The sequence below is a fragment of the Oncorhynchus tshawytscha genome, linkage group LG30 (genome assembly GCF_018296145.1).
Source record: "Oncorhynchus tshawytscha isolate Ot180627B linkage group LG30, Otsh_v2.0, whole genome shotgun sequence".
NCBI lineage: Eukaryota > Metazoa > Chordata > Actinopteri > Salmoniformes > Salmonidae > Oncorhynchus > Oncorhynchus tshawytscha.
The window spans coordinates 531,795-546,437 of NC_056458.1; the positions used below are offsets into that span (position 1 = coordinate 531,795).

Consider the following 14,643-nt stretch of genomic DNA (forward strand, 5'->3'; position numbering starts at 1 on the left):
GCGGTGCACGCTAAATAGCGTTTCAATCGGTGACGTCACTTGCTCTGAGACCTTGAAGTAGTTGTTCCCCTTGCTCTTTAAGGGCCGTGGCTTTTGTGGAGCGATGGGTAACGATGCTTCGATGGTGACTGTTGTTGATGTGTGCAGAGGGTCACTGGTTCGCGCCCGGGTACGGGCGAAGGGACGGTCCAAAGTTATACTGTTACACTGGCACAAATCTACTACTCACTGGGATCCTCGCAGGATCACTCACCCTTGACCCATCCTCCTTCACATTCTTCACTGACATTCATAGGACACCCTCTTTCTGCAGTGGTCTGACTCTGGCCACTTCAACTGGCCACTCTCGCACTGGACACTTCCGATCCCCAGCAACATGAGCACCCCTACAGTTGACACACACAACTTTATTCACCGAATCTACACAATTCTCTGTCCCATGCACACTTCCCACATCTTGGAATCTGCCTCCTGCTGCAACATGACCATAAACGTTGCTCTATCAAAATAACTGATCTACCCTAACATGCTTTTGTCTGGTACAGACGCTGACTCAAAAGCACTGACAATGACTCCTCTGTTTCACCACGCTCCCCACCCGGTCTGCTTCGCATCAAATGGTGGGCGTCAAAAACATCAGGAATTTTCAACTTCAATTGCTCCACCTCCGCACTTAACGCTACCCCAGAAATCCCCGCTTTCAATGGCAACCTTTTCCTAAGACCAAAGCAAGAAACACAGGTCGCCTGCTCCCTCTGGTCAGAAGAAACACAAACATATCACAAAGTCCACTACAGGTTAGAGAAAGTGTTTTACCATAGTACAAGCCATAAAACTATTGTGGATAGATTATGTTATATAAAGACATTCTCACAGAGAGGCGAATGCAGTTTCAGGTTTGGCTTTGCCTCAAATACTATCCGCTGGAGCCAAAATTACCCCTGTGAGTCTGTAACAATAATTCCACATTGGCAGGGCTGCTGAGGTAGTGAGGCTGCTCTGGGGGGCAGCTCATACCATGCTGTAGTCTATTCATAGACCCTAGATAGCTGTCTTCTGTCCGGGGGAGTTTTGTTAAGAGCCCAGAGGCTCGGTCCAAACATTAACACGCATCGCTTGCGGTAGTTTTGTAAACACAAGTACCTTGTCTTTCATATCAGCGATAAATTATTTTCTAAAATCAGAAGGATAAATTACTAGAACATTTATAAGGTTAGAGTTCCCACATGGCCATATTTCCATGTGACAAGAGCATGTTGTAGTTAATTAGCTTGTTAATTGTTTACACATGTTGACTGCAGTGGCTGGCCAAAAATAATTTGTTTGAAAGTTGGATCATCTTATCCTTTGAGGCTTTAAAAGTGTTCTTAAACTATGATTTTCAGCATTCAAAGCAACTGTTTTGAGCCAGGAAATGTGAATCCAAATATAGACAGTGAACATTGAATGGGTAATTCAACGCTTATACACAACGTGATTCAGGAACATTAGCTAACAATGCTAGTAGTAGGTCAGATGGTTAGCTAACCAGTGTAAAATTTGGTAAAAATACTACTTAAGTAATATTTGGGGATATCTGTACTTTACTATTTGTATTTTTGAAAACTTTTACTTTACTACATTCCTAAAGAAAAGTATGTACTTTTTACTCCATACATTTTCCTTGACACCCAAAAGTACTCATTACATTTTGAATGCCTAGGAAATATATTTTTTAAACGGTTTGCTTAATATAAGTCATTTGAAATTATTTATACTTTTAATACTTAAGTATATATAGGCAATTACATGTACTTTTGATACTTAAGTATATTTAAAATTAAATATGTGGGTGACCTACTCCTTTACTTGAATCATTTTCTATTAATGTACTTTTTCCACCACTGTAACGTTAGTTAATTAACTAGCTATAAACAAACGCCAAAACTAGCTAATGTATAACTCCAGATAGAACAATGAGAACATATTTGGTGTAACGTTAGCTCAAACAAATCCAAAATAAATGTAATTTAGCTTCTCTCTCGTTCTCGTTTGGGCATTTTGAAATAAATTGATCACACTCTCAAGTAACATATCGAGTTTGTGATCAACTGTTACATAAGAGTTAGCGTGAAGTTACATTTATAATAGCGGCTAGATTAATTTTGATAGAAATGACTGCTCGATTTGTGGCAATCTTCATCGATTGGTGTTCTTCTTGGCCCGAATTTTACGTTCATCTTGAACGTGGAAAGTGATTGGTTCAAATTACAACACTTCTTTTAAATGATTTGTTGTTGAGATATGGGCGTGTTCAGGAATATTCACCCAAAGCAGAAAAAAACATCATGGCCGCTGCCGTAGTACGAGGCATTGGCTCTAACCTTGCTAAAAACCTTCGAGAGATTCGTCTACATTTGTGCCAGACATCGCCTGCGAGTCAAGGAGCAAGGTAATTTCTCAAACGTGACGGCAGTTATATGTTCACGGAATCGAAATGTGTTAACCAATATTAGAATTATCACCATAGCTATGTTAGGTACTTCGCTAGCGGTCACCGCGTTACTCATAACTAGCACAAGCTACTGCACTGCCAGACAGGCGTTAACGTTACATGTGAACATAGTAGGTTAGCAAACAATTGCAATCAGCTCAACTGAAATAATTTGCAGTCCACGCACCTATCTAGCTAGATACAGCTCTACAACATCCTTTATATGATTTATCGTGATATTAATTCAACAGTATACATCTAAATGAGGCCGCTTTATCAGTCAGCTGCATTGCGCTTTCCCGTTACCAGTGAGAATTGTCTCCCTTGTTTTAATAGCTAGCTATTTCACTACTATGGAATAGTATGTGGATAGTAACTAGTATTATGAAATGGTGAAATAACTATAACTGTTTATTCCATGTTCTTCAGGGATTTTGTGGAGCAGCACTATGTGGAACTGAAGAAAGCAAACCCCACATTCCCCATCCTCATCAGGGAGTGCTCAGGTGTTCAGCCTAAGCTTTGGGCAAGATATGGTGAGAGCATTGTTTCAGTAGCTAGGTGATTAACATGTTTCACTGTATGCCAATTCAACTGCAATGTTTATGGCCATGTATTCATTTGGTTCTTTCAAATGTACCTGTTTTGCAGATTTTGGTAAAGAGAGCAGTGTGGCCCTTGACAATATGAACGCTGACCAAGTGGCTAAAGCGCTGGAGACAGTTGTGAAATCAAAAGCATGACCAGTCCAGCTGCCCCGAAGACAGTGATTTGTAAATTACATGTGTATCACATCTCTATTGCTGTTTTAATAAATCTGACTACTAACTTGTGACAAGCTGCTGCGTTGATGTGTTCATTGTTTGTGTGTTCATGTGAATTTCATTCCATTCGTAGGAATGTGAAGCTTGTAGGAGTGCTGATGTTGATGTGCACCCAATACGGTCATACTCAGAAGGTTAAAGAAGCTTGTTCTATGTACCCAATGGTCTGTCCGAGACAATGCGACCAGGCTATCCGCATTGCAGTGCAAGGTTCATACACAAGTGTCTGGCAACAATGTAGTTTTATATTCATGCTATAGATAAACACCTCAGTAATTAGCTTTTGAGTAAAGAAACCAGATTAAAAGAACCATGTTCATCATTATCAATAAACGATCCGAAATGGGAGAGGAGTTCGTTGTTATCTGAAATATTTTAATCCCTTTCCTTCCACAGAAAGTTATGTGGCAGTGTTCATAGCTTAAAGACCAGAAAATAAAACTCACAACATGCTAGATAGCCATGCTAAACCAAGCATATATTAATACCTAAAGCATTTTAGAATTAGGTAACTTTGCAAACCCCATCTTCAGTGTATTTGCCAACTTTCAGGCAGTGCAAATGTGTTAATTACTGTACCCTTTACCCAGTTCAATCAACACTTCGAATAGGATGGTATGACTATTTTTGCCTTTCCATGTCAACACATGCCTGGTTTAGCAAGGTTACTACATGTATAAAATCTATCACAATACAGATGTTCCCTAAAACAAAGGGGGGATCCTGGACCGAGTTTGGGGAAACCCTGCCCTAAAATGCATGTTTAGAACCATAAGTATGCACATGTAGAGGACAGAACTCTTTGGACTTGAATGCCCAAATGCTGACTTCATGAAAAGTAGAGAACTGTATACGAAGATGGCTTGTACTAGTGAATATACTCTCTTTACCTTTAAAGTTCTAATGCAGATGTTTTTTTTTTTTTTTAATCTCTTATCAAATCATTTCTGGTTTAAATTAAGTACCTTACTGTGATTGTTTTAAAATAAAATGGTTAAAAAGAGACAAAAGTAGCTTCTTAGCAAAGAGTAATTTCTCAAGCAAGAATTTTGCTAGGACTTTTTGCCTGCACTGGATTTGAATTATGTGTGGTGGAGCTTTCAGCACCCTGTGGCAGCAGTAATGTTAGCATCACCCAAGTGGGTGATACACAGAGTTATTGGAGAGGAGTAGATAGCTAGTTATCTAACCATCAAGCTACTAAGCCCGGAGCAAGGACATTGGAGACAGGATGGTGAGGTGAGCTGCTGAGGCTGCGGACCTGACTGTGTCACTGACTCTGACCGGCTCCCTCCTCCGTGACCATCCATGCCTGAAGTTCCTCCACCTATAATGCCATCGTAACTGCTTCAATTCGTCATTCATTCTTCCAGTCCCTAGCTTCCCTACTGTGTTACAATGTTATTGTTTTGTTATGTGCTTTGGGATACGCAATTCAGATTTTAGCTGCCATGTATACAAAATAAAACTAAACAAAGAACAACGAATCACAGAACACATTTTCTAATCTGATGTCATACTTAAATAATAGATATGTGCTAAATCAGCCCAACCAAAAAACAGACTCTTCCTGTTCAAACTTTGGTTCATGTGACTAGAAATATATTCTCATGCTAAACCATTTCGCTATGATGGTCAATGAACCATTAATAACACATTGTCTCATTTACTCTCTGTGTGTATATCATGACAAAACCACCAGATAAATGCTGGAGCAGATGTGTGAGTTTCAGTGAGTAGAGTAAATATGAACGCTAACCGCATGGGCATAGTCTTGTGCTTTCCATGTTGGAACATGACACGTTTGCCTGTTTCCTCTTATTTTTCCTTCCACCAATGCCAACTGCTCATTCCTCTGGTCCAACCACTCTAAATATAGGAACATCTTCTAACATGAATGATCATTGGCAGATCATTGTCTGCCATTCAGTAAAAATGATATTGGATCTCAAATACCAATCTGTACTGTGATTTATTTTTGTATTCTTATCGTTATTTCAATCACATTACTACAGTACAGACAACTACAGCAACTATACCACTGAAATACATGTGTGAAAGAGAAGTAGGCTTATTCTAGTAAAGAGGAAATGCATAACCATGCATAATCAGTAACCTGTTCAATGAATGAATGCCCATTGACAACTCCCCTATTGGCTGTTACTTTGTGCCAAGGGATGGGAGGGAGGGGAAGGAAAGAAAATATTTTTCCCTCACAAATAAAATCTTACATGGGTTGACAGAAGAACTGCTAATGGCATTAAATCTCTGTCAATAAACATACAGCCAAGTAAAGTTTCATGTAATCCTGACTAATGCCAGAACAAATCCGGTGAATGTTTTGGTATTATTGCGGTCTAATAAAGTCTAACGCCCTGCTTGCTGTGAGTGTTACAACTACACCCCCTCTCAAAGCAGGTCTTTGCATTTAGGGCGTTTGGCACCGTGTCCTGCGACTTCACACACACTTCAACCACCGAGGACGATTAATCCATCAATTCGCTAGAAAATCAATAGAGTTCACTTTCATGCTCTCTGTTTTGTTGGAACATTCCCTTTCACAAAGCTGTACAGTTTCAAAGTTGTTAATGCTGTGTCTCCTTACAAATACCTATTTCCTTTTTCAGTGTGGGAGGAAAGGACTTTCAAGGACAAAAGGCTAACAGAACGTTTCAAAAACCTCAGTAACGAAACTATGGAAGACAGCTCTTATAAACTAAGGTTAATAATCGGAGGCACTTCCCTCTCCAGTGGAAAACGGAGAGAGAAAATCAACGCTTCAATGGTGGAATGCTACAGAGCGGTTAAAAACCCACTGTCTGTTTCCTAATGCCCAGGTGGACCATAAATATCCAGTTGCAGCCAAGTTAAACACTAACACTGGAGCTAAAGCTAACCGCATGGCAGCAGAGAACCTCCTCTGCTCTGGGGCTGGTCAACAAGGTTATTCTGGGTACACAGGCATACTTCCTATTCAAAAAAAGAAAACAGTTGATAAAGAAAACATTTGCAGGCATAGATGTTAGTCAGGCAACGTTGGTGGATTCTTGACATTTGACATTGTGCTATGATAACTTTTGGTGGTGGCGTCGCAGGGAAGCAGCAAAATCCTTGCTTTGTGTTGAGTGAAATCGGATGAACTTCTGGCACACTTTCGTTGCACTGTAAAGGTAATATTGTGCCTAGGGGTATAGAGGGAAGTGGGATGTACTTGTTAGGTAGTGGTGAAAAAAGTACCCAATTGTCATATTTGAGTAAAAGTAGATATACCTTAATAGAAAATGACTCAAGTGAAAGTCACCCAGTAAAATGCTACTTGAGTAAGTCTAAAAGTATTTGGTTTTAAATATACTTAAGTATCAAAAGTAAATGCAATTGCTAAACTAATACATAAGTATCAAAAGTAAAAGTGTAAATCATTCCAAATTCCCTATATTAATAAAACCAGATAAGCACAATTATTTTTAAATTTTTTACATTTATTGATAGCCAGGTGCACACTCCAACACTCAGACATAATTTACAAATGAAGTATTTGGAACATGACACATTTCCCTGTTGCCTACCACCTCCATTTTCCGCCAGATCAGAGACAGTAGTGATGACCAGGGATGTTCTCTTTATAAGTGTGTGAATTGGACCATTTTCCTGTCCCATTAAGCATTTAAAAAATGTAACTTTTGGGTGTCAAGGAAAATATATGGGGTAAAAAGTACATTATCTTCGATAGGAATGTAGTGGAGTAAAAGTCAAAGTTGTCAAAAATATAAATAGTCAAGTAAAGTACAGATACCACCCGAAACAACTTAAGTAGAACTTTAAAGTATTTTACTTAAGTACTTTACATCCCTTTACATTGTTAGTGTGTGTGTTTTATTTGACAGCATGAAGCGTACCATGTGAAAACACAAGTATATTGCAGGGGCCTCTAATGGTGACAGGTAAATCTGATTCTTCATCAACCTTACATATACAGTTGAAGTTGGAAGTTTACATACACCTTAGCCAAATACATTTAAACGGTTGGGATGGTGTTCTTCGGCTTGTAAGCCTCCCCTTTATTCCTCCAAACATAGTGACGGGCATTATGGCCAAACAGTTCTATTTTGTTTCATCAGACCAGAGGACATTTCTCCAAAAAGTATGATTTTGTCTCCATGTGCAGTTGCAAACCGTAGTTTGGCTTTTTTATGGCGGTTTTGGAGCAGTGGCTTCTTCCTTGCTGAGCGGCCTTTCAGGTTATGTCGATATAGGACTCGTTTGACTGTGGAAATAGATACTTTTGTACCTGTTTCCTCCAGCATCTTCACAAGGTCCTTTACTGTTGTTTTGAGATTTATTTGCACCTTTCGCACCAAAGTACGTTCATCTGTAGGAGACAGAACGCGTCTCCTTCCTAAGCAGTATGACGTCTGCGTGGTCCCATGGTGTTTATACTTGCGTACTATTTTTTGTACAGATGAACGTGGTACCTTCAGGCATTTGGAAATTGCTCCCAAGGATGAACCAGACTTTTGGAGGTCTACCATTTTTTGTAGCGACTTGTGGAGGTCTTGGCTGATTTATTTGGATTTCCCATGATGTCAGGCAAAGTGTGAAGGTAGGCCTTGAAATACATCCACAGGTACACCTCCAATTGACTCAAATGATGTCACCTAAGCCCATCAGAAGCTTCTAAAGCCATGACATCATTTTCTGGAATTTTCCAAGCTGTTTAAAGCCACAGTCAGCTTAGTGTATGTCACTTCTGACCCACTGTAAATAATTATTGGAAAAATGACTTGTGTCATGGACAAAGTAGATGTCCTAACCGACTTGCCAAAACTATAGTTTGCTAACAAGAAATTTGTGGAGTGGTTGAAAAACAAGTTTTAATGACTCCAACCTAAGTGCATGTAAACTTCCGACTTCAACTGTACCTTCTCTTTGTAGCCGCATCCTAGCCGAGGGCATGGAGTCTATAAAGGGATATGTAATGCAGTGCTAGATTACTGCACACAGACTGATTAGGAGGTAGGTGTCCTGTTTCATGATTCTCTCCTCTAAAGGGCATGGTCCCTCACACAACCTCTGGAATACAGCAGTAGCCACAGCATAAGCCTATGTGTAGGTGGACTGAAGCCTACCTACTCCCATTCTGACATTAAATAATAGAGTTACTATCATGTCATGAAAATATAAACTATGTCGTAGAACTTTTGAAATGCAGCTCCTTAAATAACACGGGCATGCTTGAGCACAAGAAAGGCCTAATTGTGGTATGTTCACTGTAGCCTACTCCCATTCTAACTGTAATAATAGAGCGATTCTACCCGTAATCCGAGATGTTTGATTTATGTTCGTTTAAAAAAAAACTGGTAGCATAAGAAAAATGATTTTTTTTCAATGCAGGGTCTAGACAACTTTCCTTGAGATGAGCCGCACCGGGCTTTTCTTGTACCAGGGGCAGAGGGTGGGTCCATGAAGGGGTCTTGTTTCATGTTCGGTGATGAGACGCGGGCGGAGTTTACAACAACCACTGAGAGGAGAAATAGTGGAAAAGATAGGCTAATGTAGGCTACTGTAAATATCAAACCATACTTGGCCGGCCAGTGTTTAGTGGGGACTAGGGAATGGTTATAAACGTGCCTGGAAACGATGCAACTTTATAATGTGCAGTAGTAGCTTTCAAAGTTTAGAGGTCAAGTTTACAGAAGAGAAGCTTGGACGTTGTAAACGCAGAAGACCGTCATGATGACGAATGAGAATCTGCGGCAGAAACAATGTTTCCACTCTGCATCCTAGGATCATCAATTACGCGCGTGTGTATACGTATTATTTCAAGAATGTGTGTAATGCAAAAAGATAAACCAGAGACTAGAGTGCGAGTACCCTAACGGATCTGTCCAAGTGCACTCTAAAATCAGTCAAAATGCACGCAGTTACCAGCCTCTCAATGGTCAGTTTGCTAAGTTTTGGCTACCTATCCATGGACTGGATCAAGCCGAATCAAGTGGAGGAGCACACTCAAAACGATGCCTCTATTACGTTTGAGCCTAAGCAACCACCACACATTATATTCATACTGACGGATGACCAAGGCTTCAATGACATAGGTTATCACAACCCGGACATTCGGACTCCAACTCTGGACAAACTGGCCGCGGAGGGGGTGAAGCTGGAGAATTACTATGTTCAACCTATCTGCACTCCGTCACGCAGTCAGTTGATCACGGGCAGGTAAGCATAAAAGCCTCACCATCAGCATCAGGCGTTTTGACACGGATATCCTTGAACATATGCTTGTAATTGGTTCTCTTGATCACAGATTAAACATAACACGTATTGTTTTATGTAGGCAACATTATCGGCGATGACAGTGTACAGCCAGGTGAGTAATTGCAAGTGTAGAGAAACCACAAAACGTTATAATGCATCATCTCCTGATCAAGATGCTGGTTGCGTTTGGTGATAAATATGTGCATGCATGGCACAAGGCATTCCTTTGTTAGCCAACTTGTGTTCCCCTTAGGGCCTCAGAGTCCCTAAAAAATCTGTCGTTCTGCCCCTGAACAGGCAGTTAACCCACTGTTCCTAGGCTGTCACTGTAAATAAGAATTTGTTCTTAACTGACTTGCCTAGTTAAATAAAGGTTAAAAGCAGAAGAAGAAGAAAAGGCTGAACAGTGCAGTGCCCTAACATATGTAGAGTACTTTGAAATGTCTCATCCAGCACTGAAAACAACTGTTAAATGTTTGCACTGATGCTGTGTCCCTTGAGCTGACTCATCCAGAGCAACCACAACATTTACTGGAAGTACTACTGCTGGCATCGACAGTATGTCATAACAGATGAGTTAGATGATCATTCATAAAGTTAGGAATTCTCAGCGAATGAAGGCGAGTTGGGAAAGCTAAACAACATTGGTTCGTTTTCCCACAGACATTGAACAGAGATTGAATACATCTACAATAGAGGTCAGGGATACGGTCATTTGCCAAATAGTCACTTATTCTACTATAACTTACCAGGAAAGAGCTGTAAACTGTTGGGGAAGATCAGTGCTGTAGTAGATACCTCTGTTTCTACCCAGGGCACATGAGCAGAAACATCTGCTGTTGAGAGCAACGTGGAGAGCTGCAGGATGAGGCCAGTATTGTGAAACAATGGATGAGGGCTGCTAAAGACTGGATAAACACAACCATATGAGCGCCCGGGTAGGAAAATAATTGAAAGGGAACGACACGAATGCTTAGATGGAGTCCTTGCCTCCTCAAAGTTAATTTGTCTGAAACACACACGGGCTATATTCCCTCTATCATTAGTACTCAGTAGGTTGTACTTGTTGATATGTCCTAACATCTCTTAAAGTTCACAGCTTGGGGGAGGTCTTATCAGGACAATGTACGTTTGTGGAAACATTTTGTGAAAGTGGATTGCTAGGAGCTCTGTGTAATTTTTTTCATTGCAGGGTTTGTGTGTGGGTTTGTGTGTGTGTGTGTGTGTGTGCGTGTGTGTGTGTGTGTGTGTGTGGGTGTGTGGTTCCTTTCTAGGTTTCTTCCTAGGCCAACGTTTTTCCTAGCCAACGTGCTTCAACACCTGCATTGCTTGCTGTTTGGGATTTTAGACTGGGTTTCTGTACAGCACTTTGAGATATCAGCCGATACTTATTTGATATTTATTTGATTTGATTTGTGTGTGTGTGTGTGTGTGTGTGCGTGTAATGGGGTTGGTTGGTAGCCTGTCACTAGAGGATCTCTCGCAGAAAGACACAGTTCACCCCAGAGTTCCACCCCAGTGTTTCTAAGAAGAATTGAATGAGCTGTTTTCTCTCCAGCAACTCTCAGCTAATGAACAACCCACAGGGGGGGAACAGGAGCAAGACGGTTGTTTTTTTGGGCTGAGGAGTGAGGACATGACACACTCCCTATGTGCCTGAAAGAGATGTGGACGGAAGGCCAAGGCCTAATAGACACCATCCTATTGGCTGTTATTAAAGCTGTGAGGAAGGGAGAGAGAGGGAGAATAGAGCCATAGACTGTTTCTGTATAGGTGTGTGCATATCTGCACTGTGTCACCCATTACATGAACTCTCAGTGGACTCTCTCTCACCACATGCTCATTTGGACTTTGGTGTGGGTCGTGGGAGGAAGGGACTTGGTCTGAAGGAAGTGGAGTGCGTCTGCTTACTGCAGTGTAGACCACCCAAATATCAGACCACGCTAAGAACCTGGGTGGGTGGCCAGACAAATGTTATAGAGGGACAAGGTGCAAGTGTTTTCATGTGGTACAGTGTAACTGTAATACTACACAGTAATAAAAATAGGTACATGTTCAGGACTGATGAAAATGTCAATATCTCTTCTTTTACCTGGAATGTTTTGGTATTTCTGTTAGTGGCCGCAGCACCTTTTCAACATCAGCCATTGTGGTGTTTACTATAGTTCAATAGGGGGATATACTCGTTCTTCTGATTCCTGCAACATTCCTTTGCTCTCTCACCCATATCCTTGCAAAGTATCCCAACAGTACCCTTCCCTGGTGGGTGACAAGCTGTTGTACACTTCTGAAAACAGATGCTAATGTTTAGAAGAGTTTCCTTCAAGACTAATTGACTTAATGAATTGCCTTTTATGTCTTGAAAGCTGCACTCAGACTGCAAAACAAGCTTTGCCAACCACCTAGTAATTTAATGTTGGTAGATCACAGCCTACTTATCTGTGTGGAAAGTGTATCTTCAATAAGAGTGTTCTCAGCATCATGACTCTATTTATCAGCTCCAGCGTTGAATGGGTTTATTTTACACAATGAATGAAGATGAATGTTGGACATTATTTCTCCCTACACAGATACCAGATCCACACAGGCCTCCAGCACTCTATCATCCGGCCTCGCCAGCCCAACTGCCTCCCACTGGACATGACCACGCTCCCACAGCGGCTGCAGGAAGCGGGGTACGCTACTCACATGGTGGGCAAATGGCACCTTGGCTTCTACAGGAAGGAGTGTCTGCCCACACGCCGAGGCTTCCACAGCTACTTTGGTTCTCTGACGGGCAGTGTGGACTACTACACATATGGCTCCTGTGACGGACCAGGCCTGTGTGGCTACGACCTCCACGAGGGTGAAACCGTGGCCTGGGGCCGTGGAGGCAAGTTCTCCACCCACCTCTACACGCAGAGGGTACGCAAGATCCTATCCACTCACGATCCGTCCCGCCAGCCCCTGTTCATGTTCCTCTCCCTCCAGGCTGTCCACACGCCCCTTCAGTCACCCAAGGCCTACATCTACCCCTACCGCGGGATGGGGAACGTAGCCAGAAGGAAGTACGCAGCCATGGTGTCCATCGTCGACGAGGCTGTGCGCAATGTCACCTACGCTCTGCGCAAGTACGGCTACTACCGCAACAGTGTGCTCATCTTCTCCACTGACAACGGTGCCCAGCCGTTCACTGGGGGGAGTAACTGGCCCCTGCGAGGGCGTAAGGGGACCTACTGGGAGGGAGGGGTCCGTGGAGTGGGCTTCGTACACAGCCCCCTGCTGCGTCACAAGCGGAGGGTTTCCAAGGCCCTCTTGCACATCACTGACTGGTACCCAACCCTGGTTGGTCTGGCTGGGGGTAACGTGTCACAGACTGAGGGTCTTGACGGCTACAATGTATGGCCAACTATCAGTGAGGGCAGGGAGTCCCCACGCCTGGAGATCCTCCATAACATTGACCCACTCCACCGGCGCTCTGGCCTGGCGTCTGGGTCTGGACAGGAGGCCCAGCATGTGTGGGACACCTCGGTCCAAGCTGCCATCCGGGTGGGGGACTGGAAGCTGCTAACAGGGGACCCGGGCCATGGAGACTGGGTCCCACCACAGGTACTGGCCAACTTCCCAGGCAGCTGGTGGAACCTGGAGCGGAACACTGAGGGAACAGGGAAGTCTGTGTGGCTCTTCAACATCACAGGAGACCCCTATGAACGCAGTGACCTGGCGCTGCAGAGGCCTGATGTGGTCAAGAAGCTGCTAGAACGTCTGGCCTACTACAACTGCACTGCCGTCCCTGTTAGGTTCCCCGCCGACGATCCCCGGGCCAATCCAGACCGCAACGGGGGGGCCTGGGTACCCTGGGTCGGGGGGGACGAGGATGAGCCGAAATGGAACGGGGTTTATAAGAAAGGGAGGAATAAAAAGAAGAAGAAATGCAAGCTGTGCAAACTGAGATCCTTTTTCAAGAAACTGAATACAAGGATAATGTCCAATAGAATATGAGGTGGGAAAGTCAATGACACTCAGTCACAAGTAGCCTATACATTTTACACTGCAAGAGTAATCTGAGCCAGCAAACACGTTGTGTGTGTGTGACAATGGAAAATGATGTTTACTATACTGCATCTCTTTGAGTGTGCTGTCATATGTGTTTTGGATGTAGGACTATTGGGTTCTATTGTGTTTATTACATGTTCTATGTGATCCACTTGTAGTGCGGAGCTAAGTGAATTCAACATGTTTATGTTGACCTACTCACTTGGGGTTATTTCAGCAGTAGTGACATGAACTGACCTGTTTTTCTTTTCTATATTTTTGAAAATATCTAAGTAAAGAAACAACTGTTTTAATTCAACAGAAGCTAATGGGTGATTCCTCGTGAACAAAACAAGCCCATGATTTTGGGGACTTTCATATCATTTAATCGATAGAAGAGTCCTTTGGAGGAAGGATTGTTGACGTGTATTTGACATTTGTATCTTTTTTGGCCTTACCTGGGCCTCCTTTTAAAGCTGTGATCCGCGATAGGCAAAACAGAGCCATTGGCCGCACCAAGCGCATTTGTTTTGTAAAAAAACATTTGTAAATCAAATCAAATGTATTTATATAGCCCTTTGTCCATCAGCTGATATCTCAAAGTGCTGTACAGAAACCCAGGATGCAGGTGTTGAAGCACGTTGGCTAGGAAAAACTCCCTAGAAAGGCCAAAACCTCGGAAGAAACCTAGAGAGGAACCAGGCTATGGGGGGTGGCCAGTCCTATTCTGGCTGTGCCGGGTGGAGATTATAACAGAACATGGCTAAGATGTTCAAATGTTCATAAATGACCAGCATGGTCAAATAATAGGTCAGGAAAAGGTAGCACGTCCGGTGAACACGTCGGGATTCCATAGCCGCAGGCAGAACAGTTGAAACTGGAGCAGCAGCACGGCCAGGTGGACTGGGGACAGCAAGGAGTCATCATGCCAGGTAGTCCTGAGGCATGGTCCTACGGCTCAGGTCCTCCGAGAGAGAGAGAAAGAAAGAGAGAATTAGAGAGAGCATACTTAAATTCACACAGGGACACCGGATAAGACAGGAGAAGTACTCCAGATATAAGAAACTGACCCTA

At 42.7% G+C, this 14,643-nt stretch overlaps 2 protein-coding genes across 2 annotated transcripts; both read left to right on the forward strand.

Annotated features, from left to right (window-relative positions):
* The first annotated feature begins 2,277 nt into the window (after positions 1–2,277).
* Positions 2,278–3,311, forward strand: LOC112229046 (NADH dehydrogenase [ubiquinone] 1 alpha subcomplex subunit 2). Its single transcript, XM_024394931.2, has 3 exons — positions 2,278–2,431; positions 2,903–3,009; positions 3,125–3,311. Exons 1-3 carry the CDS (start codon positions 2,328–2,330, stop codon positions 3,214–3,216), a joined length of 303 nt encoding a protein of 100 aa, XP_024250699.1. The 5' UTR covers positions 2,278–2,327; the 3' UTR covers positions 3,217–3,311.
* A 5,469-nt stretch (positions 3,312–8,780) lies between these two features.
* LOC112229045 (arylsulfatase I) lies at positions 8,781–13,883 on the forward strand. Its single transcript, XM_024394930.2, has 2 exons — positions 8,781–9,516; positions 12,126–13,883. Exons 1-2 carry the CDS (start codon positions 9,209–9,211, stop codon positions 13,534–13,536), a joined length of 1,719 nt encoding a protein of 572 aa, XP_024250698.1. The 5' UTR covers positions 8,781–9,208; the 3' UTR covers positions 13,537–13,883.
* Positions 13,884–14,643: the final 760 nt, after the last annotated feature.

Coding starts and splice junctions, on each gene's coding strand:
- LOC112229046 (XM_024394931.2), top strand. CDS start 2,328: ATGGCCGCTGCCGTAGTACGAGGCATTGGCTCTAACCTTGCTAAAAAC. Junction 2,432..2,902: donor CCTGCGAGTCAAGGAGCAAG/GTAATTTCTCAA, acceptor CATGTTCTTCAG/GGATTTTGTGGAGCAGCACT. Junction 3,010..3,124: donor TAAGCTTTGGGCAAGATATG/GTGAGAGCATTG, acceptor CCTGTTTTGCAG/ATTTTGGTAAAGAGAGCAGT.
- LOC112229045 (XM_024394930.2), top strand. CDS start 9,209: ATGCACGCAGTTACCAGCCTCTCAATGGTCAGTTTGCTAAGTTTTGGC. Junction 9,517..12,125: donor AGTCAGTTGATCACGGGCAG/GTAAGCATAAAA, acceptor CTCCCTACACAG/ATACCAGATCCACACAGGCC.